This window comes from Leptopilina boulardi, unplaced genomic scaffold, assembly GCF_019393585.1.
Source record: "Leptopilina boulardi isolate dan_hultmark-lab unplaced genomic scaffold, ZJU_Lbou_2.1 LbouV2_112, whole genome shotgun sequence".
NCBI classification, from domain to species: Eukaryota; Metazoa; Arthropoda; class Insecta; order Hymenoptera; family Figitidae; genus Leptopilina; species Leptopilina boulardi.
In genome coordinates, this window is record NW_026137655.1 from 2,268,064 (window position 1) to 2,292,922 (window position 24,859).

The 24,859-nt window shown below is 26.2% G+C and overlaps 1 protein-coding gene across 1 annotated transcript in view; it reads left to right on the plus strand.

Annotated features, from left to right (window-relative positions):
- LOC127278297 (suppressor of lurcher protein 1) overlaps positions 1 to 24,859 on the plus strand; it is a 291,379-nt gene that overhangs the window by 131,001 nt on the left and 135,519 nt on the right. The window contains exon 4 of the mRNA XM_051299947.1: positions 15,654 to 15,868. Within this exon, the coding sequence (XP_051155904.1) occupies positions 15,654 to 15,868 (215 nt within the window). The remainder of the gene's footprint in view (positions 1 to 15,653; positions 15,869 to 24,859) is intronic.

Sequence of the window (24,859 nt, forward strand, 5' to 3'; positions counted from 1 at the left end):
AACACCAATTTTATGACCATTTAAGCGATTTTCGTAAAAAAAAAATTTTCAAAAAAATTCAATTCCTCTTAGGCACACTTTTTTATTGCATTTTCTTGCACAAAATACACCTGAAAGTGTAGAAAAAATTGACGGCCCGATCCGAGTAGAGGAACACCAATTTTATGACCATTTAAGCGATTTTCGTAAAAAAAAAATTTTCAAAAAAATTCAATTTCTCTTAGGCACACTTTTTTATTGCATTTTCTTGTACAAAATACACCTGAAAGTGTAGAAAAAAATTGACGGCCCGATCCGAGTAGAGGAACACCAATTTTATGACCATTTAAGCGATTTTCGTAAAAAAAAAATTTTCAAAAAAATTCAATTTCTCTTAGGCACACTTTTTTATTGCATTTTCTTGCACAAAATACACCTAAAAGTGTAGAAAAAAATTGACGGCCCGATCCGAGTAGAGGAACACCAATTTTATGACCATTAAAGCGATTTTCGTAAAAAAAAAATTTTCAAAAAAATTCAATTTTTCTTAGGCACACTATTTTATTGCATTTTCTTGCACAAAATACACCTAAAAGTGTTGAAAAAAATTGACGGCCCGATCCGAGTAGAGGAACACCAATTTTATAACCATTTAAGCGATTTTCGTAAAAAAAAAATTTTCAAAAAAATTCAATTTTTCTTAGGCACACTATTTTATTGCATTTTCTAGCACAAAACACACCTAAAAGTGTAGAAAAAAATTGACGGCCCGATCCGAGTAGAGGAACACCAATTTTATAACCATTAAAGCGATTTTCGTAAAAAAAAAATTTTCAAAAAAATTCAATTTTTCTTAGGCACACTATTTTATTGCATTTTCTTGCACAAAATACACCTAAAAGTGTTGAAAAAAATTGACGGCCCGATCCGAGTAGAGGAACACCAATTTTATGACCATTAAAGCGATTTTCGTAAAAAAAAAATTTTCAAAAAAATTCAATTTTTCTTAGGCACACTATTTTATTGCATTTTCTTGCAAAAAATACACCTATAAGTGTAGAAAAAAATTGACGGCCCGATCCGAGTAGAGGAACACCAATTTTATGACCATTAAAGCGATTTTCGTAAAAAAAAAATTTTCAAAATAATTCAATTTTTCTTAGGCACACTATTTTATTGCATTTTCTTGCACAAAATACACCTGAAAGTGTAGAAAAAAATTGACGGCCCGATCCGAGTAGAGGAACACCAATTTTATGACCATTAAAGCGATTTTCGTAAAAAAAAAATTTTCAAAAAAATTCAATTTTTCTTAGGCACACTATTTTATTGCATTTTCTTGCACAAAATACACCTAAAAGTGTTGAAAAAAATTGACGGCCCGATCCGAGTAGAGGAACACCAATTTTATAACCATTTAAGCGATTTTCGTAAAAAAAAAATTTTCAAAAAAATTCAATTTTTCTTAGGCACACTATTTTATTGCATTTTCTAGCACAAAACACACCTAAAAGTGTAGAAAAAAATTGACGGCCCGATCCGAGTAGAGGAACACCAATTTTATAACCATTAAAGCGATTTTCGTAAAAAAAAAATTTTCAAAAAAATTCAATTTTTCTTAGGCACACTATTTTATTGCATTTTCTTGCACAAAATACACCTAAAAGTGTTGAAAAAAATTGACGGCCCGATCCGAGTAGAGGAACACCAATTTTATGACCATTAAAGCGATTTTCGTAAAAAAAAAATTTTCAAAAAAATTCAATTTTTCTTAGGCACACTATTTTATTGCATTTTCTTGCAAAAAATACACCTATAAGTGTAGAAAAAAATTGACGGCCCGATCCGAGTAGAGGAACACCAATTTTATGACCATTAAAGCGATTTTCGTAAAAAAAAAATTTTCAAAATAATTCAATTTTTCTTAGGCAGACTATTTTATTGCAATTTCTTGCACAAAATACACCTAAAAGTGTAGAAAAAAATTGACACTTCTATACAAGTAGTGGAACACCCCTACAGCCACTCCCATGTTAAAATAATTCCAAAAAATTTGAATTTTTCTTACTGGAATCACATGACATTTTTAACATTGTGTCTGACTTAAATTATCCTTTTACTACTTATTTTAAAATTGAACATTTTTTAGAAATTTGTCTGATTTAAATCAATTTTTGCTCCTTATTCTTTTCACCATTGATTATAAAAAATAAAATACAGTCTGATTGAAATTGACTTTTACTACTTAAACCAAAATTTAAAAAATTTTGTTTCTCTAAAATCGATTTTCACTACTGATGACAAAAGTAGAGGAATAAAATACACATTTGGACTGACTAATCACCTTCTTTTTTTATTTATACTTTAGTGTACGAGAATTTATCTTCGTCTGACTATAAAAAACAATTACTACATACAAACAAAAATTCCTTGAGTTTTGTTGGATTAGAACTACTTTTTATCTATTATAAAAATATTACAAATCTGGTTAAGATGGCATTCACTAATTACTAATTACTAATTACCGAAAAATTTGAAACTGACTTTAACTACTGTTTTTAAACTAGAATCAAAAGAATTTAAATACAAATTATATAATGTATTTCGAATTGAGTAAATCTATTGTAATCATATACGCGCCAAGAAGTAGAATGGAAACACGAATTCGAATAAGGATCTTTTCTTCAAGATTTCGAAATAATCCTTGAAATCTTATACTTTGCCTTAATGCTTTCTTAATTCCCTCTTTATATTCGTTAGGATATCTCCAGTTTCGCTGAATCGCGATTTTATACTATTTTCAGCATCATGTTATACCTCGCTGTGGTATATTTGGTGGAAAGGGGGAAATGCAAAATTGAAATAAGTCCGACGTAAAATCTTTTAAAAAAGCGAAATGAGCAGTGAATTTTTCTAAGTTCAGAAAAGAAATTTTTTATTTTATTTTTCTAGAAAAAAAATTTTTATTCAGTTTTGGTTATGTAAAAACTAGTTTTTCATTATTTTTTTTGACAATTGTTGTAAAATTTATTTATAATTTTGAAATATGAATGAAGTTTATTGTCCTGTTGTAGAATATAATTAAAAGTGTAGATAAACAAGTTACAGAGTTTAAACAATTAACTTGAAATGTTAACTTTAGCTGAACTAACATGGGCGTAAAGCGTAAAGTGATTTAACTATAATCCCTATCTATACCCTTTAATCACGTTGCTTGAAATCATGTAGTCAAATCAAATGTTACAGAAACGTGTACCTATTATTTTGCTAACGTACAATTTTCCTCATATCATGAACAAACAAAGTTGAATTTAATTATTACATTGTAAATATAAATTATACAAAAATAGAACAAAATTTTTTGTAAAACAAAAAAATTAAACAAAAATAGATCAACACTTTTTGCAAAAGAAAAATATTAAAAATGTAAATTATTTTTAAATGGGAATCTAAAAAAAATTCTGTAACCAAAATTTAGTGTTTTGTTTTTATTGTTATGCATTATAAGTAGAAAAATCTATATTTAGTCAGACAAGTATTCTTTATTACAGTACTTTTATGATTAATTAAACATAAATAAATAAATATGCTATAAATGATTTCTTTTAAAGTAGAAAAGATACTTAGTCAGATATGTAAAAAATAATTCATTCGCTTTTTTGTATTTATTTTTTTCGCTTCTTTTATTTCAAGTAGAAAAATCTATCTTTGGTCAGACGAGTATTGTAAAATTTAAAATTCGTTACTTAGAATAAAGGATTTTATTATTTTTGTTTTCGAATTCTAGTTCAGGCATATTTATTTGATTCAAATAATCGGTTACTTGACTATTGTGAAATATTTACTTGAACCAACTAATTTTTGAAACCAAGTAATTGAATTACTATTTAAACCAAAACTTTCTGTATTTTCAATAAATACCATTTAATAAATAATAATTATATAATAATTAGATTATTTAATACAAATAAATATTTATTTGATAATAGTCGAGTAGATTATTTGAATCAAGTAAATTTTTTCTTTTTCACTGTATAACAGAAGTCTATGATCTCGCAAAATAGTGACAGCAATCGATAGAAACAAATAATTAATACCGTTACAGAGGATTTGCGTTCGGTTAAAGAGTATTGTTATACTGTCGATGTATGAATAACCACGAATGAGTATATATCTATACAAAATCGTTTTGTTATTCCTGCAATAAAATTAACTACTATTGCATCTGTTTCACTGTTATTTTCATCAATGTTGTTTTGATCCGAGGAAAATCGGTCTATAGATTTGTGAAATCCTCGATGAACTCGAATCTGTATAATATGAACTGTACTTTATATTATATATATATACGTATTCGCGTTTATAAGAGTATATATATATATGTTCAATGCATGACTCTAGTAACAGACGTTATCTAAACTCGCGTCCGTTGAATTTATCTAACGCTAGGGGCATCCCTTATATAAGTCTAGACTTGGAGAGTTAAATTTAATGCGCTAACCGACGAGCCTCAAGGGCTGAATTTGTTAAATTGGCCCGTCGCAATAAAATTCCTTCTCGGCGCGTGTTTCGCCAATGAAATATATGATATAACCTTTAAATCTATTTTCAAATTCATTACCAACGAAGCTTGAGACATTTTTTCAATTTAAACCAAGTGCTATTTTTTTCATTATAATAATTCTCCATTCTAGTTTTTATTATTCTCTTGCAAATTTTTCTCATCGTTTCGAAAAATAAAAATTTCTAATTCATGTTCATATTGCGGAAAAAGAGAAATATAAAAAATTTTACGAGAAAAAGTATTTTATTAATATTAATTACTCTTGTTGAAATGTATTGATTTTTGCTTTTTTTTTGTTCTCTCTGGAGTAAACTAATTTTAAAAACGTGAAATGAAAGTTACAGTGATCAGGGTAGATTATAGTGATATTATATAATTCGCTCATTCAAGTCCCTGGGATGATGTAATAACAAAGATAAAACGATGAATAAAACCAATCAGAAATAATCGGATATATCCGCTCATATATACGACTGGTATAAAAAAAAAGAAAAATTTTTTTCTCTTTTTAAATTCGATTTTCTACTGTATAGGATAGATTAAACTGCTTGTAAAAAGTAAATTAGAAACATCGTCTTTCACTTAAAATTTCCCTATAATTAATAATCTAAAACTGTCCATTTAATTGAAGAAGAAGAAGAAGAAGAAGATCGTTTATTGAAATTCTCTTCCGCTTCTCAATTTTCAATTAAGATAAGCAAAAGCTTTTGAGTCTATTCACAAAGCTGATCTTAGAAACTCGATACCTGAACGTTAATTTGAATTAAAAGCATCGATGGAGAAATATTTGAAGACGTGAAACAACAAAGGATCTTTGTTCGTTGAAAATCAATGACTGTAATAATTGTAAACTCTCTCTCTCTCCCCTTGTCAAGATTAATTACTATGTTAAACTCTCGGTTCAAATGTGTTTTTGTTTTGCTATGTATATGTATATTATAAACAGTTTATTGTTTAATTTCAAGTTGAATAACTTCAATTCTCAAATTATAATATAGTTAAATGCAATTTGCGGATTTGGAATCGAGGGGGTTTGCTTTTCTAAATTTGAAATTCCACTGTCGTACTGGAGAACAAATCTTCTGGTGTTATAAGTGCTCCCTGGTGCCATTTACCACAAACATGGCCAGCAATCTTGGGATTTTCGAGGATTTCAACAAATTGTTTTCACGGCCAGTCCATTCTTACTTAACGCTCAGCGCGGATTACGGCTGCATGATCGAAATGAACCTAGTGAATTTCTCTCGAGGTTACATATATACCTGCACATTATTACGGTACCTTATAGCTTCATCTCTTAACTGCATCTGCCTTCATTTGAAACTTTATCGGTTAATTTAGTTGTCAAAATATTGTTACAATGGATAATAATAAATAGAAACTATCTAGAACTATATAGAAACTATGCACAACTATATAAAATTGTACAGAACTAGATAGAAATTATCTAGAACTATAAAGAACTATATAAAACTGTTTATAACTATGTAGAAACTATATGGAACTATACAGAACTATATAGAACTATCTAGAACTATATACAAACGATCCAGAACTATATTAAACTATACAGAACTAGATAAAAACTATCTAGAACTATCTAGAACTTCATAAAAAACAATCCAGGACTATATAAAACTATATAGAAACTAAAACTTGTGTAGAAGAATTTAGAACTGTATAAAACTATGTAAAAACTATACAAGACGATGTAAAAATATATAAAACTGTATAGAACTATCTAGAACTATATACGAACGATCCAGAACTATATTAAACTATACAGAACTAGATAAAAGCTATCTAGAACTTCATAAAAAACAATCCAGGACTATATAAAACTATATAGAAACTAAAACTTGTAGAGAAGTATTTAGAACTGTATAAAACTATGTAAAAACTATACAAGACGATGTAAAAATATATAAAACTGTATAGAACTAGATAGAAACTATACAAAACTATACAAAACTATATAAAACTATATAGAAACTATGCAGAACTATATAAAACTGTACAGAAACTATCAAGAACTATGTAGAACTTTCTAGAACTATATAGGAACTATATAACTATGTAGGAACTTTATAAAAACTATACAGAACCTATATAGAACAATACAGAACTTTATGGAAAGTAATATAAATACTATAACTTTATACGTGAAACTTGAAATATTTCCAAAAGGGTTTTTTATTTTTTTATTATAATTTTTTTATAATTGTTATAATTATTATTGACCCTTACTTTTTTTCTTATTATTAAAACACTATTTAAATTTTTCTATCGTTTGCTTTAGTTCTCAGGAAACTTAAAAAGAGTTTATTCTTTGAAAAAAATTTACTTACCAAAGTTTGCTGATAGGTAACTTAGACAATGTTAGTCGCAAGATCAAATAATAGAGTTTTTCACTTAATTTGAAAAGTATTTGTACTTTGGACTAAAAATTTTTTTTTTTTGTTTCCTTTCTTTCAATATGTTTCTTCTTTGGTAAAACTTTTATTTTTAGGACATCAGTTTTGTTGGAAGAAAATATTGATTATTCCCTTGTTCAATGTTGAATTTGAAAAATGATAAATTCTTTCTCATTTAAAGTTTTAAAGAATTCATTTCATGAAAAAAGTTGTCTCCTTAATTCTTTGAGAAATTCAGTTTTTTTTCTGACTAAATGAAGTTTTATTCACTAGTTTTCATTAGAAACTTTTTGTTTGAAATTCCAGTTATGCTGTTATAAAAGTATATAAATAAAAAAAAGACTTGTCTGACCCATTATTGACATTTCTACTGTGAGTCAAAAAATAAATAATTAAAAAAAAAACCGTATCGTAACAATATGAAAATTACGCTAAGTACATAATGAGATATGATAGTTTTGTTGGCAAAGTGCCCAATAGATACCTTAAATTGTCGATATATATTTATATATGAGGTAAACTGTACTCTATTGTATAGGCTTCATGTACCCATAAAGCTCTATTGTTTAGTATAGAACCATGGTATTTCTAAATTGATGAATACAATTGCTATGCGTCAAAAGCGGTTATCCGTTCAACTTCACTGGATAGAAAATGACGATCAGGTCAAAGTACATAGACACACACACACACTGTTCCTCATGTCAAACTGATAATTTTAGTTTTATGTGTCTAAACCAATAATTTATACTAATATTTATTTAAATAAAAAATTAAATTTTTATCACCAAAAAGAAAAATTTTTTTTCTTAATATAAATCTAAAATTAAATTCAATTTATCAAAAACAAAAATTAATTCCCATCTAAAAATATAATTCTTGTCCTTGAGAGTCGCGTTCACTAGGTCGAGAGGGTGGAAAATAGATACTGCGATTAGTGTCGAGTTGCATAAAATTTCAAGCCTCTCGAGAAAACATGAGGAAATATATACAATACGATTTTTTTTTATATTAAAAATACCTCAATTTTCTTCTTATATTTTCTATTTTTTTTATTTTTTCTTCTAAATTTTTCGAATGAATGAAAATTGTTGATTATCTGATTCAAGAAATTTTTTTGAAAAATATATTTCTTATCAAAGAAAAATTGAATAAAAATATCGAGACAGAAATGAGTGAGAGAGAGAGAAAAATAGAAATTTTTCACTTGAGAGAAAGTTTCATGGAAAACTTTTCGATTACAAACTGACAATGAAAGGCAGCGAGAAAGTTATCACAAAACGCGTATATTGAAATAAAGGCAGGATAAGACGCTCGTTTTCGATATAGATATATATATTTGGTACATAGGGAGGAGGCGACTCTTTATCGAGTATGAAAAGAAGAATGCTGGCACTTTATTATTGAAGGATAGAGAAAGAGAGAGAGAAAGAGAGATAGATATAGAAAGGATCTGGGAAGATTCGTAGGAGCAATAGATTGAACCCAAGGGATAAAATAATCGTCAGGTAATATCTCTTATTTCTTACAAGTATTCTTTCATCGAATTTCCACAATGCATCAAGATGTGGCGTCACCACTTTTTTCCCCCTCAATATACCAATCAACAAAAGAAAGAGAAATAAAAAAACTTTTCAAAAAAAAAAAAACATTCAAAGAAAATGTAAAAAAATATTTAAAAATGATAATGAAAAATAAACTGATTTGAAACAAATAATATTTTTATCATATTCAAACTATGGAATTGAGTAGAAAAATTGATATTTAGTCAGACATAAAATTGTAGAATTGTTATTTTTATTTCTAGTGTACAATTTTACATTTATAACGAAGGGAACAAAATTTTATTTATATTTTAAGTAGAAAACTCGATGTTTGGGCAGACAAATACTATAATATAATTCTTTTTGAAACAGTAATTTTGTATTAAGTAGAAAAATCTATGTTTGGTCAGACAAGCTATAAAAATTATTTTTGAAACAATAATATTGTATTGAGTAGAAAACTCGATGTTTGGTCAGACAAGTACTAAAATAAAATTCTTTTTGAAACAGTAATTTTGTATTAAGTAGAAAAATCGATGTTTGGTCAGACAATTTATAAAATATAATTATTTTTGAAACAATAATTTTGTATATAGTAGAAAAATCGATGTTCGGTCAGACAATTTATAAAATATAATTCTTTTTGAAACAATAATTTTGTTTTAAGTAGAAAACTCGGATGTTTGGTCAGACAAGTTATAAAATATAATTGTTTTTAGAACAATAGTTTTGTATTAAGTAGAAAAATCGATGTTTAGTCAGGCAAGTTATAAAACTTGGATTTTTAAGTAGAACAATCAATGTTTGGTCAGACAATCATTTTTATTTATCTACATTATTTTTTTCACTTTAATTACTTTTGTTTTATTTTTTTAAATAAAGAACTCATTAATTGTTCTTGAAAAAATAAAAGAAAATAAATTTTACTATAATAAAAAATAAAAATATTCCTACTGAAATGAAAATTATACTATTCTGTGTAGACATATATTTAGAGGGCATATTGATGTATTTGTGGTCTTCGGGTTCATTGCACTTCAGTCAAAGTAGCCTCAGGATTCATTTTGAATAGTAAATCTTTTTTCGTATACTGTACCGTATTTTATACATATATATATACGTCTTTTACGAGATTCTCTTATGAACCATTCTATGGCTGTTCTACTGCGGTTCCGTCTCTTGATTTTCTCCTTGAAAGCAAATGTAAAACTTTCTAGATTTCGCCCTTTTATTTCGTCATTTTATTTAACTAGACTATATGGGTATGTATATATACTCTATATGCGGAGCTTCACTTTGTGAAACGCAATACTTTTTCCCCGTTGATGTTATCAGAACCCCTGACACTGCATTATGTACATTTTATTGCAATTTTTTTTTTTTTCATTTTTTTGTCGAAAAAAAAATGATACAACATATATGATAAATCAAGCCAAAATCACGACAAATATTTTTAATTTCACTTTTATATTTCATTTACATTATCGCAAATATAAACCAAAAAGGAAAAATAAATTAATTATATAAAATCTATTCCTAGGTTTTCTATTTATTTCGTTTTATGAATATTTTATTTTTTTTTTAAATTGAAGTTAAGAATGATTGTTTTTTATACAAAGGAAATTATTGTAGGTTTTTATTTCTTGACATTTTGTCTCATCACTTTCTCATTGCCAAAGGGAATAATTTTGCAGGTCGAGTACACTCCCTTATTCTATGTTGTACGCAAAATGTATACCGTAGGGTGAGATAAGTTTAAATTTTATGATGATGAATTCCCTTGTCACAGAACTCTCCTAAGATGAATAATAAAATTTCCTCTATAATACCAAAGTTGCATTTCTGTATATATAATATATATTTTTTTTTTCTCCAAGTTAGAATCTGTCCCTCTGACATTTCGATAAAACAAAGGTACACAAGCTTTTTTTCTTACTCGAAAGAAAAGTAAGACAATAACTTTTTCTTAAGAACATCAAACGTAAATGCAAAAAAAAAAAAAAAAAATACTACAAAATATAAAGAAGCATATATTAAAAATTTCACATAGACAAATAAAATTCTTTATTTTTGAAAAAAGAATATTGTTTCCCCTATAAATATTTATCTTCTCAAGTGGTTTATTTTATAAAAAGAAAAATTTATGGTATTTTTATTCAAAATTGAAAAATTCCCGATATAAAATCCTAGAGTAAAATCTCGACTTTGATTAGTGTTTGATAAGAGATTTGACATAAATTTTCTTTTTTTTTTTTTTTTTTTTGAGAAAATATATTTTTCTGTAAAGCTTTTACATTTGGCTGGAAAGTTTCTATATAATATGTGAGTATGTGTCTCGAGTATATATTTTTGTATCATACAAGTCACGTTATACGAACATATGTCGTGTCGGATCTTGTAGAAGGTTTTTAAAATAGCTTTCGTTTGCTTCGAACTACTGGCGATGTTTTTTAGTGAATCAGATAAAGTAGAAGAAGAACACAGGAACATACCAAGTATATACTCTACTCTAGATCGCGTTACAGTCACACTATATATTGTAAAGATCCATTTTCTTTAAATCGACAACTTTTGTCATTTCTTTTAATAATAATAAAAATAAAAAATAAAAATAATAATTACAATAAAAATAATAATTACAATAAAAATAATAATAATAATAATAAAACTCTCCATAATACAACACAAAAAACATTTATTATTCCAATGTGTTTAAAGTTACTTCATTTAAATGTAAATGACAATTTTTTTTCAGTGTTTTCTTGATAAAATATTTCATATCTATCGCAGTTTTTTTTTATTTTGAGAAAAAGATAATATAAAATTAATGATAAAACAGAATTTTTGCTCTATTTTTTTTGGGTTAGATAAAAAGATATCTATTTATAAAATTTATCCTTTTTTGGAAATCGATATAATGCTCTTGGCGATGTAGTATTATTTCGATGATGATGATAATAATAATAATAATAATAATAATAATAATAAAAAGTGAGGAGGGCAGGGGGGGGGAATATCTTCCGGCTATATGTGAGTCTCTTTCTAATTATTAAAATTTTGTTCGATATCATACCGAATTAAGCATTCATATTATCGGTATAATAATCAAAGTTTCAAATTTTGTAGATAATTTTGTGAATTAAATTCCTCACGTATCATTTTTCATTAAAAGTTACAAAAACGTTTCCCAAAGGAGACGATAATGATGTATTCTAGATAAAAGCATTCTCCTGTGTATATAATATCGTAAATCTGTATCTAGTAACTTTTCGCGATCTCTGGAAAAGTGAATATATTGGAAAAATTGTCCTTTTTCACGAGAATATATAATTTAAAAATTAAAAAGTCCAACTTTTTGACCCAAAAAAAAAAAACTTTTTTGAGGAAACAATTTGGAAAAATTAAATTTGTAAACAATTTTCAATTTTTTTTTGTATTTTTATAATTATTAAAAAAAATAACCAGAACTGAAAAATAAATTAGAATTTGAAAACAATTGGAAAAATAATTTTTGAAAAATTGAAAACTACAGGAAAATAAATATAGTGTAACTTTAAACAATTGAAACTTGAAGATAGTTTGAAAGTTTGGAATGAAAATTTAAAAACGGAAATTGTGAGATTCAGAGAAGCAGAAAACAGCTACATTTACAAATAAACTGAAATATGATAAAAGTTAAAAAAAACGGAAAGAAAACTAAAACGAAAACGTTGAAGCTTTTAATTAAAATAACTATTTTTTTGGAGGCAATTAGTAGAAAAATCAATATTTAGTCAGACAAGAGTTCTTTATTAAAATATTTTTCATTACTTGATTTTTTTTTAATACAATGTAACGAATAAAAAAATTGGCAAAATAATTATTTACCTTTATAGAAACATTTTTGATCAGTCAGACAAAAATTTGAAAGTTTACAGAAATTGTAGAATATTATTAATAGCTTATCTAATCCAAAGAAATAATATTTAGTTCTAAGTAGAAAAAACAAGGTTTAGTCAGACAAGTGGTAACAAAAAAATCCATTATAAAAAGTTTGAAAAAAATTGAAATCGTTTTGTTCAACATTGAGAATAAAATTAATCAATAATTGTTTCTGCAAAGAAATTATTTTTAATTAAGTAGAAAAATCAGTGTTTAGTCAGACAAATATAGTAAATGCAATGTTTTCTTTTGTAAAAAATAGAAATAATTTTTAAACAAAGTTTGTTTTGTATTAATTGAAAATTAAATTTTTGAAACACTAATTTTTCATTAAGTAGAAAAATCAATGTTTGGTCAGACATGTATTATTGTCAAACATTGAGAAAAATAAAATTCGAAAAATTGGAATATCAATATAAAAAATAGGAAAAATTTTCCTTGAATATTAGATAAATAACTTTTTGTTTGTATTTTTTGAAAAATTATTCGCCAAATTTTTCCTTCTCAACTACTTGACTAAATAAACTTGGGGAGTGTAATATCCCCAAAGCATTTTTCACACTTGTCTCGCGAGTCAATGTTTGGCATAAGGCCAATCAGAGGAAGTTTTCTTTGATATTACACTGTACAAAAAAACGTTTCTCTGGTCTTAAAGACAGTTATTCATTTCAATGTTATTTCACTTTTCTGATCAGAAAATTGATTTTTCATGATTTTTTTTTCTTTTCCTTTGAAAAGTCAACTTGCCAATTCTTGAGAACTATTTGAGAGGTAATATTTCAAAAAATGAATATTATTAATATTGTATAGAAAAGGGGAGTTGAAAATTGTTTAGTAACTGAAGAAGAGAATTTAAATTTTGATCATAAATTCTTGAATGTACAGAAAGTGTTAGGGTGCAGCATATGATATGAAAACGAACATAAGATGAAGTAAGATTATGACCTTGTTGAGCAACTCGCTAGGCGGAAATGCTTATATAAATCTTCGTTTACCTCGTCCAGTTCATATATTTTCACCAGCTCAGTTCCTCCATTTTTCTACATTATTGATTTTTTTTTCTCTTTTTTTTAAGTTCATTTATCTATTTAAAGAGATATTTTACGGCTTTACTGTATAACGTTTATTAAATCACAGTTGACATTTATTTTGATATAATTTTGATAATTTATTTCAATTTTCATAATTTTTTTTTATCTCATATTTTTAACATCGCTTTATTTATTATTATTGATATTATATTTTATATTGTTAATATTTTTATTGCTATTGGAAATTTTTTATTTAATTTTGAAATTAAATTTGTTTTAACTAGAATCGATATTATCTTGTTATTTATCGGATGCTTTTAGCATCATCATTAAATTCTTACTCTCTCTCTACAAACAAGAAACTGTATCTTTTCGAAAGTAAAAGAGAGAGAGAGACGAGAATTAAAGTTCCTACCGCAAGTATTCAAGGACAAGATTAAGCGTTTATTTATCTCGCCTCATCGAGAGAGATTACTTCTTCGAATCATTTAACTGTTTACTCTCAACGATTTTCTTCTCCATTTAAGAGAGACCTCTTCATTAAGAAGTTTTCATTCTCTCTCTCTTTCTGTGACAAAACAAGAAGAAACTTTCCTTTTTTTATAATTAAAAAAAAGGCTTGGTAAATAATTGCTCTGTATAAATAAAAATTAACTAATTAAACAATAAAAATAATTTTTCTAATTATTTTCCATTAATTTTATATTTCATTTTCATTAAATATAATAATTTGATAGATTATTTATTAAGTGAAAATATATTATTATTATTATTATTTGAATGAGTTACATTACAATACACAGAACATATCTTAAGTTGGATGAAATTTAATTCCATAAGGGCTATGCTTCTAATTAATTAGAAATTACAGAGACAAGCATGATAAATTATTGCGACCTTGGTAAACTCGAAGGAAACCCGAATTTCCGTGTAATATGAGAAATTGTCCTCGTCTGGCAAACACACAACAACTGTGATCTTGCTGATTACACCTATAAACCTGTAAATTGTTTATTTTTTCCACAATTTATATTTTATCAATTAAAAATAAAATCAATTAATAACCATATACTAGATTAAATTAATTAATTCTCTTTGCAATTAAATTACTCTTTTATTATATTATGTATATTGTTACCATAGAATTTAATTCTACTAAAAAGTATAAGCTTATGATGACAAAAGAAAATTCTCACTTTGACTTCTTTCACTTTGTTTTAATGAATTTCATGTTCTTAATACAGTTGGTGAAAAATATATATTTCATATTCTCGAGTTGCGAAAATATATATATATATATCTAGAGGAAAGCATCAAAATTAATAATAAAGTTAATTTTACCATGTTTAATTAAAAAATGTGAAATAATTTTTGATGTAAATGAAATGTAATTAATTAAATGTAATTTTTTTAATGGTGATTAAATTTATATAAAAAAAATTTATGATTAATTACAGTGAAGAAACTATAAAAGTAGTTTATAATAATTTAAGTTAATTGTAATAATTTAAGTTAATTGTAATAATTTAAGTTAATTGTAATAATTTTTAAGAAATGAAAATTAATAAGACAATAATTTTGTAACTATATTTATAGTAAATTTCACAGTTGTGTTGTCAGTGGTTACGAAGGATAATCTGTGTACCCAGTAACTAACACACACCTGCTCAATTTCAACATCGAGTGTAATCATTCAATTAGCTATAGTCTGTGATTAGAGTATTCAAACAGATAACATTAATTTTTCGCTATAATCAAATTGAATTTAATATTTAAATTTAATAAAACTTGAATTAAAAATTTTTAAATTAAATTTCATATCACTATAGGCAAAACTTTATTGCTGTAATTTATAATTTTACGTTTATTAAATACAAATTAATAAAATTAACACAAATTAATACTAATTGAATAAAAAAGTAGTGAATAAGTAGAAAACTCGATGTTTAGTCAGACAAATAGTACAAATGCAGTTTTTCTATTAAGAAAATAATTAATGAAATTAATTTTTGTCCTATTATTAAATAATTAGCTTTTTGAAAGAATAATTTTGCATTAAGTAGAAAAATATATGTTTGGTCAGACAAATTAAGAGAAGAATAATTAAATTAAAATTTCTATATTAAATTTTATTGAACTAAAAAATAACGAATCTTGTCTTTATGTATTTATTGTAACATGTAAATTTTTCTGTTTTCAGTTGCTCAAAAGGAGATTTCCTCAAAGTCTTTTTGCATTTGGAAAGTAAAGGTGTTTCTGAGTACACGCCTTGGACTGGATTTCTCTGCGGCAGCTTGCGCGATATTCCACAAGTTCTTTATAGTTCGAGATCCACCCTTATCCTCGAGTTTCACAGTGAAGAACCACCCTCTAATGCAACCGGTTTTTCTGGGACATTCCGCTTTATTGACAGCCGTGAGTTAAAAAAAAAAAAAAATTTCCCTATTTTTTGTTTTAAATATAAGTTTTTTTTGGCAAAATCAATTTATTTTCATTAAAATTAAATTTCAATTTAATTATTACTTATTTCAATAAAATTTATTTCGAATAGATTTAAAAAAAAAATTATCATTTATTAAAATTCACAAATGTTAATGTTGAAAAAAAATTTATGAAACAAATTTTTTTTTATTTTCTTTTCTTCCTTTTTTCGATAAAGTAATTGATTTGACATATTATGAAATAACATAGTGTACGCAAGTTCGTGACTAAAAACTGCATCTTTACTGTACTTTTAACACACACACACACATTTGAGACCATAAAAGTCGGATGAAACTTTTGCCTACGCTAAGATCGTTAAAATGTTTCGCATAAACGAACAACTCTAAAAAAGATATTTAACAATACACCATAAATGTTAGTTGCTTCGAGAGCTTTACAAAATGTCGGTATTTACGATGAGAGATTTGTATGTATATATATAAACCAGTGGTCAAGTCATGAAACGTATCCCTTTTTTGGATTGTTGCCAATTTATTACAATTTATTACTGACATTTTTCGCGAATGTTTCGATATTTTCCATTTTTTTTCTTTTAATTGAAAACTAAATTTAGTTTATAATTAAAATTATAGAATTTATTAATTAGTTTATTTATTTATTATTTGAACTTATTTATTATATATTTGAAAGAAAATTCAACGTCAAAAAAAATTCCTAATGTGAACAAAAAATCTAGACAAATATTGATACATTTATATAAGGATTAAAAGCAAATTAAAAGAAATTTATAAAAAGATTTCTATTCCTTTTAACTTGTGTGTAATAAATTTTGTTAATTTATCTTCTTTTCATATACAATAATCACTGGCATTGTGGCCTGTTATATTTGCATATATTACATTCTTGAGTATAAAATAGAGAAAAGCAGTATTTTAATGTTTAAGAAAGATGTATGTCCTTTTATGCAACGAACTTGCGACATTATTTCCATTTGCAGACACTGAATGATAAACGTTCATGTTTGCGAAAAAATTACTTTTGCCCCCCCCCCTACAATCTTACATAAATCTTATTTAATTTGTCGTTTTTTTATGTGCAAACAAACAAAAATCTATTGGCCACTGTAACAATAAATTTTCTCTTAATTAGAAAAATGGAAAATGTTTAAAAAAAAAAAATGCTCATTAGTTATTAAATTAAATTTGGTTCGAATAAAAATTATTTGAAGGAAATAAAAATTATTTGGTCGGAATAAAAAATTATTTGGTGCAAATAAAAATTATTCGGTTGGATTAAAAATTTATTTGGTGCAAATAAAAATGATTTGATTGAAATAAAATTATTCGATCTGAATAAAAATTTATTAGGATCAAATAAATATTTATTTGATGTCAAAAAAAAACGATTATTTGAATAAAATAAATTTTTTTTTTCAAAGCAAGGTTGAAAAAAAAATAAAAATAGTTAAATATTAACTATGAAGAGAGTACCAGGCTTGATGATAATATTTAGTAGAGAGATTCACAAATTCCAAGTATATGAATGGAACCACTTAAACGTGAAAAGCGACCCTCTTTAAAAGAATATTAGTCTTTTTTTCCGTCAAAAAAAAAAAAAACTAGTTTTAACGGCGTCGCGATGTCTACCGCTCTCTCCACAACATGAATTGGTTCTGCTATCATCAGCAAGAGAGAGAGAGAGAGGCAGATAAGAAAAATCAGAGAGGAAGATGAAATACATTTTAAGTGTTTTAATATAGTTTTTATTTTTTTCTTCTTTTTGAAACTATCTACAAACCTTTTTAATTAAATTCCCTTTTTCAGTCCAACAATTGTAAAAATTCTGTTTTAATCAAAAAATTTATTATCACCCGTGATTTTTCTCATACTCGTGATTAGTATGCGGTCAAAACTTTATGCGTGTAATAATAATGAAAAGTTTTCATAACACATTTCATATAACACGAAAAGTTTTCCAACGATATTCCACATGCGCATCACTAGTAGTAAACTTAACATTATTTTGCGGCGAATAAAATTGCGCTATTTCGAAGACAAAAATTTTTTTTTATCGCTTTTTTTTATAACAGAAAAAAAATTGGGGAACAAGGTATTTTTTAGATGACAAAAAAAAAGTAGGAAGGATTTTTTTTTCACCTTATGGCTTGACGTAATAAATATCGTTACGATAAAGCAGTGAAAATAGTGGAATGGGTGGGAACCTACAACCGCCCTAAGCTAATTCATTTGCCACGCTTCCTCGCTTCTGGCTCCAATCTCGTCCAAAATTCTACAATTAAAGAGGAAAATTGCAAGCGTCTTCTCTCCCTAACCACATTGGTTAATCGAGTGAAAAAAAAAATTGTTTATAGTTGAATTAACCAACGATCGTTTTGGGCTTGTTTTATATATAATATATATATATATGTTTCGGATAAATTGAAAGATGAGGGGAAAATTTGCAAAATTAATTCTAATTTTCATGTTGCTATACTGGCTTTTTAATGAAAATCGAAAGTAAAATTTTAATTATCCTGTCTTTTACCGTAAATAGGAAAATTTAACGAGGGACTCTTTTGTCCGACCACTGCATATTCGCGTAAAATTTAATATGAGTTTAAACCATTACTAAGTTGGAGATTTAAGCTATAGCAGCATATATACGTCAAGATTGTAGGAGAAAAATGGTTAGGAACTTTCGTCGTTTAAGCTGGTCATTAAGCTTAATGAGATTACTGCATACAATAGATTCTATAAATAAGGCAAGAGAGAGTGAGCGAGAGAGAGAGAGACATTTTCACCGCGCGAGTGAAAATATCATTTACAAATTAGTTGATAACGATAATTTTCTTTTTTTATGTTTAGGATCAACTGATATGTTTTCTACTGATAAAAAGTTCTAAGGAATTTTAAATGGCTGAGTAAAATTGACTTGTACTACTGATACTAAATTTTACAATGATTTTAGGGATTGAAAATGACTTTTATTGTCTGACACGAACGAAATTTTACTACTAAAAACAAATTTTGATAAGAATTTGGAAAGTCTGACTGAAATTGACTTTTACTACTGAGAAAGAAATTTCCAAAATTTGAATAATGCCTGACACGAACGGTCTTTTACTACCTAAAACAAAATTTACAAGAATTTGGAAAGACTGACTGAAACTGACTTTTACTACTGAGAAAGAAATGTAAAAATTTTAAATACTGCCTGACCAAAAAGGACTTTTACTACTTAAAACAAAAATTTACTAGTATTGGCAAAGTCTGACCGAGATTGACTTTTACTACTGAGAAACTAAATTCCGAAATTCAAAAATTGTCTGTCCGAAACTGACTTTTACTACTTAAAACAAAATTTACAAGAATTTGGAAAGTCTGACTGAAACTGAATTTTACTACTGAGAAAGAAATTTCAAAATTTTAAATACTGCCTGACCAAAAAGGACTTTAACTACTTAAAACAAAAATTTACTAGTATTGTCAAAGTCTGACCGAGATTGACATTTACTACTGAGAAATTAAATTCCGAAATTTAAATATTGTCTGACCGAAACGGACTTTTACTACTTAAACAAAATTTACAAGAATTTGGAAAGTCTGATAAAACTACTTTTTACTACTAAGTAGGAAATTTGAAGAATTTAAATACCGCCTAACTGAAAAAATAACTATAAACGTAAAATAATAAAAAAAAAGAATTCTCTTCATCCTTCCTTGAAAAACATTCATTTATCATCTGTATGTGTGTGTATATTTTATGGATAATTATTCTTATTCATACGAGATAACAATGAAAAACAACTCGTCTGTACAGTAATTACGCTTTCTACTGTAAGGAAAATCGTTGCAGAATTTTTTTATTTCATTTAATAATTAAGAGCATTTTAAAAAGATAAAAAAAAATTAATGCAATAACGAAACATATTAGTGCAAATAAATGTATAAATAAAAAAATTTGTTGACAACACAAAATCTTCTTTTTTAATAGATAAATCAACTGGTAGTTATTTTATGTATTAAAAAAAGAAAAAATTAATAAAATAATTTTTTTATTATAAATTCCAAATGTTACTATTTGTCTGACTAAACATTGATTTTTCTACTTATGACAAAATATTATTTACTACTGATAGGAAGGATAATCAGCTAAATTTTGAAATAGACACAAAAATAGTATTTTAATATTTATAAAAACACATTTTTTCTAATGAACAAAATTTTCTATTTTACTGACAGTCTGACTAAACATTGATTTTTCTACTTAAATCGAAATAATCTTTCCCTGGTATTAGTTAAAATTTTTTTTCGTCATTTTTAAGTAGCAAAAAAGTAAAAATTGATTCGATAAATCAAAAAAAAAAATTGATGACTGTAACAATTGAGAAGCAATTACGATTTAGTGACAATTTATCGTTTTTTGTCGCAATATTTATTTTTTGAAATGATTTAATGACATAAACACGCATTTCTCTTTCTCTTCATTCATAATGCGCTGAATAATTTTGATTAGCGAGGCACATTTATTGACCTATTTCAATCATAGATTTTGAATGACGCATATGACATTAATGTCACGAGTCAAATGGGTGTATTGCGGTACGTAGGTATTATAGTATACTCGGGGTGTTACTGCCTCCCGAGAGCAGACACACTGCAAAGTGACTACGTGTCTGGGTTACCAACTCCATTAAAATCTATCTGCAGGGCGTGTTACAGGAAATTTAACAATTTTCTTTACACCCCAGAGGTCAGGAGAGGGGGGTGGCGAGGGGGTAGAGCAAAAGCTCTTAAATCCCGGAACAGCATCGTGCTGATTTACAATTGACCCGAGATTTCTCCAGGGCACAAAACGCCTATTCTCTCTCTAATAATCAATATATTGATACATTGTCAATAATAACTAGGACACATTTTTAGATCCCTCAAAAAAAAATAACTTCATTAATTCAAGTATTCAAATACAAAATCAAAATTTCTTCAAAGTTAAATTTTTCAAATTTTTACAGAAGAAAAAATTTTATTTACATATTTTTATTACTTCCTTCTATATAGCAAATTAATTTTAAGAAAAATGTTTTATCTTTTGATAATTTTTTTTTTTTGCAATTTCATTGAAAAAAAAATTAATTACATTACAAAATAGACGAGAAGTTATGAGAATGTTTTTGATTTTGTTTTTCATAAATTAAAGAGAGGTAATTTTGTGAAAAAAATTGTTTAATAAGCGAAAGTAGAGGAAAAAAAAGCGTATTTTAAAAAAAAAAAAGCCCTGCGAGTTCTGACCTTTATCCGCACGCTTAATAGGTTTAATATTCAAGGCAGTGGATGCTGCGAATGCATGTACATCCATGAGGGCACAGTTGGGTCCTGGTACTTTATAGGATAATGCAAACCATTTGGTCTCTAGGATAACGACCATGTATCCTTAAGGATCCACAGCTGCTAGTATGTTTCTATATGCAGATGCGTCCCACTGGAAGAGTCGACAATAACCCACTTTTAAAAATAACAATATCTCTGTTCAATACCTGTTTTCCATCGACAAAAAAAAAAAACAATGACAGAAAAGAAAATTTCAAAAAAAAATTTCTTGAAGGCAAATAATTATTCTTATGCTTATGTAAGGTTAAATGTTAAAAATAAAATTAGATATAAAAATTATTTATCAGTAAGCAATATAAGAAAAAATAATTTAATAATTAAATAGTACTAAATAATTTTTTTTTTTGGAAAGTAGTAAAAGACGATGTTTGGTCAGACAGGTAGTAAAAAATAGAATAAGGAAATTTTTTTGAAATAAAGAGTAGCTAATCAATAATAATTGGTTCGCTATATTATAATTTTTTTCTATTGAGTAGAAAAATCAATGTTCGATCAGACATTTTAATTAAGACACAATTTAAATTTTAAAAAGTATGTTATTAAAACAAAAATAAATTTAACATACTTTTGTTTTTAAAACAAATTAATCTAGTGCAGAGGAAAATTTATTTTGATTTCAGTAGAAACATCAATGTTTAGTCAGACTGTCAGTAAAATTAAAATTTTTGTTTATTGTCACAAAAAAAATATGTTTACTATTTAAAAAAAAACAAAAAATACTATTTTTTGTTCCTATTGCAAAATAAATGATAAATCTAACGTAGATTTATCATTAGGAAATAATTTTTTGACATAAGTAGAAAAACCAAAGTTTAGTCAGACAAATAGTAACACTTAGAATTTAGAATAAAAAAAATTATATAACCACTTTTTCTTTTAATACATAAAATAACCAGTTGATTTATCTATTAAACAATTGTTTTCCAATAAGTAGAAAAATTGATGTTTAGTCAGGCAAGTAGTAAAATGAAAAAATCTTAATTAGAAAAAAGTGGGAAATGATTCTGTAAATCGTACAGAATGTAATTTTAGCAAAAAATTACGAAATTCCATTTCCATTTTTATTATTTTTAGTAGCAGTAATAATTATAATACTAATAATAATAATAATAATAATAAAAATAATAATAAAAATAATAATAATAATTTCTTAATTAACCACAGGAACGTAACAATATTTTTGAATAAACAAATTAAACATTAAATAAACAAGGTAGAGAAGTGAACATCACTGGTCGTACAAGATTATAGTTGAACATGGAAATAATTCTATTTCTGTAAATTTAAATAATTATATGTATGTGTGTGTGTGTATATATATATGCTTCCTTACCAGTGCTTGGAGACCAAATTGCTGGCCTCTAACGAACTTCATGTACGCTCTCAAGTCCTTAAGGCAACAAGAGACGCACTGTTTAACATTGTTGCACATTCCCTGTTAATTTGTCCAACATTTACTTTTCCCTGAGGCTAAAAAAAAGTAAACAAAAAAAAAATTATATTGCCTCGTGTCATATTAAAACTATACAAAAAAATTTTTTTTTTTTTTTTTTAAACGTGTCAAAGGGGAAAAATGTCATTAGTAATTAATAGAAGAAGCCATGGGTAGTTAATTATCATTCAAAGTGTAATTTGAATATTATACTCGTGAGATAACCAATTTATTCATTGCTCACAAAGAGGCCTAATTACAAATTCCATCAAAGTGAACTTTAAAGAGGGCGAAACCTTGTTCGCATTTTCTAGTCATGTTCTTCTTAATTTCGTTAAATTTAATTTCATCCTTCATGTATATGTATATATATGTATGCAAGGTTTGGAATTTCAAAGATTATTTCTTTAATGGACTATAATTAAATACCAACGATCAAATCTCATGAATGTTTTAATTTTATCCTCAACAGTTTCGTAAAGTTTATACTTTTAGTCTCAAAATCCATGAATTAATTCAACTCGAAGAAATTTAGTTTGATAGTTAGTTTTGATTTTTTTCAACTAATTTTTTTTTAAGGCACTTATAAATAAAAACTATTGTAAGAAAAAGAAGATCTTAAAAAGACACAAAAAAATTTTTACTTTTTTAATTGATGAAAAATAATAAATCTAGTAAATTAAAAATTAAAATTTTTGCATTTGTTAATTTTGACATAGTGTTAAAAAAATAGAAAAAATATTTTATTCATTTTCGTTTGAGATTTCTTCAATAGACTTGTGTGAGAGCTGAGCTTGATTCCATCTGAAGGTTTAATCGTGTGATTAGAACAATGCTCGATGGTAAAAGGGAATTCGTTGGTTTCACACACACAGCTGAATATATATGCGAAAGGGGGGTGGTTAGGAAAATGGCTTTGGGAAGGGTTCTTGCACGACCCAATTATCAATTGTCCAAGCAAAGACGAGGCCAGTTATAGTCGAGAGGAAATCCATCGGGGAGTAATCCCTGTTGAGGCACTCCTTTGAATATAGTTCCAAACTTGAATCGAAAGAGGTCCTTCGTGAGCTCTCAGAAAATGTTACGATAAAACTCGTGAATTGCCACCCCCCAAGAGTTTCTTTCCAAAAACTTTCTCTCTTTTCGCAAAAATCCTTTTCTATTTGATAATCTCCCTTTTTTTGAAGAAAAAAACAAAACTCTTTAATTTTTCTAATTTTTTTTTCGAAACAAATACTTTTTTTCAAAGAACAATTAAATTACAAAAATTTATACAAATTGGTTTTAATTGTTCTTTTGAAAAAGAATTTTTATAATAATTAGAAATAAAACTAAAAGTATTAAAAAAAAAATTTCAATTTTGTTAGATAATTTCAAAAATTTTTAAATAATTTTTATTTTGATAAATATTTCCTTTTATCATCGGGAAAGGAAGAGAGGAATTTTTTTATTATTATCATTTTCTGTGACGTAAACAGGATATAAAGAAATTGTATTTCAATGTGAATGTTTGAAATTGAATATTATTTACTTCTTTATGCGACAACAAGGACAAACTCTAATGAGAGGATTAGTAAAGTGCATTCACATCTCGTTGGAACATGTAATGCACCGTTATCTCTCCCTTTTAGTTATTAACTTCTCCTTCTCTCAATTATAATTCATATATATATTATATATCGAAATAAATACGTACTTAACTATCTCATTTAATGTAAATTCTACTTATTGTCGAAATTATATTCTCAAAACATATTTCTGATTCTTTTATCCTATTTTCTATATATTATTCGTATAATTATAATAATATTTTATATTAAAAAAAGTCTTATTTATTCTTCTTATTATTATTAATACTTCGTGTACGGAGTTCTAAAAAGTAGAAAAAAATATTTCCTTAAATTTTTTAATTCAATCTAAAATACTTAATAATCAATATTCAAATTATTTCTCCCAAAGTAGAAAAATCAATGCTTAGTCAGACAGATATTAAAATTTAGAATTATTTACAAAGAAAAGGAAATAAAATATTTAACCACTTTTGTTACTTATATAATTGTTTTTTTAGAAATAATTATTTCATCTTTAGTAGAAAAAAATATGTTTGGTCAGACAAGTAATTTAATTACAGTGTCTTAAATA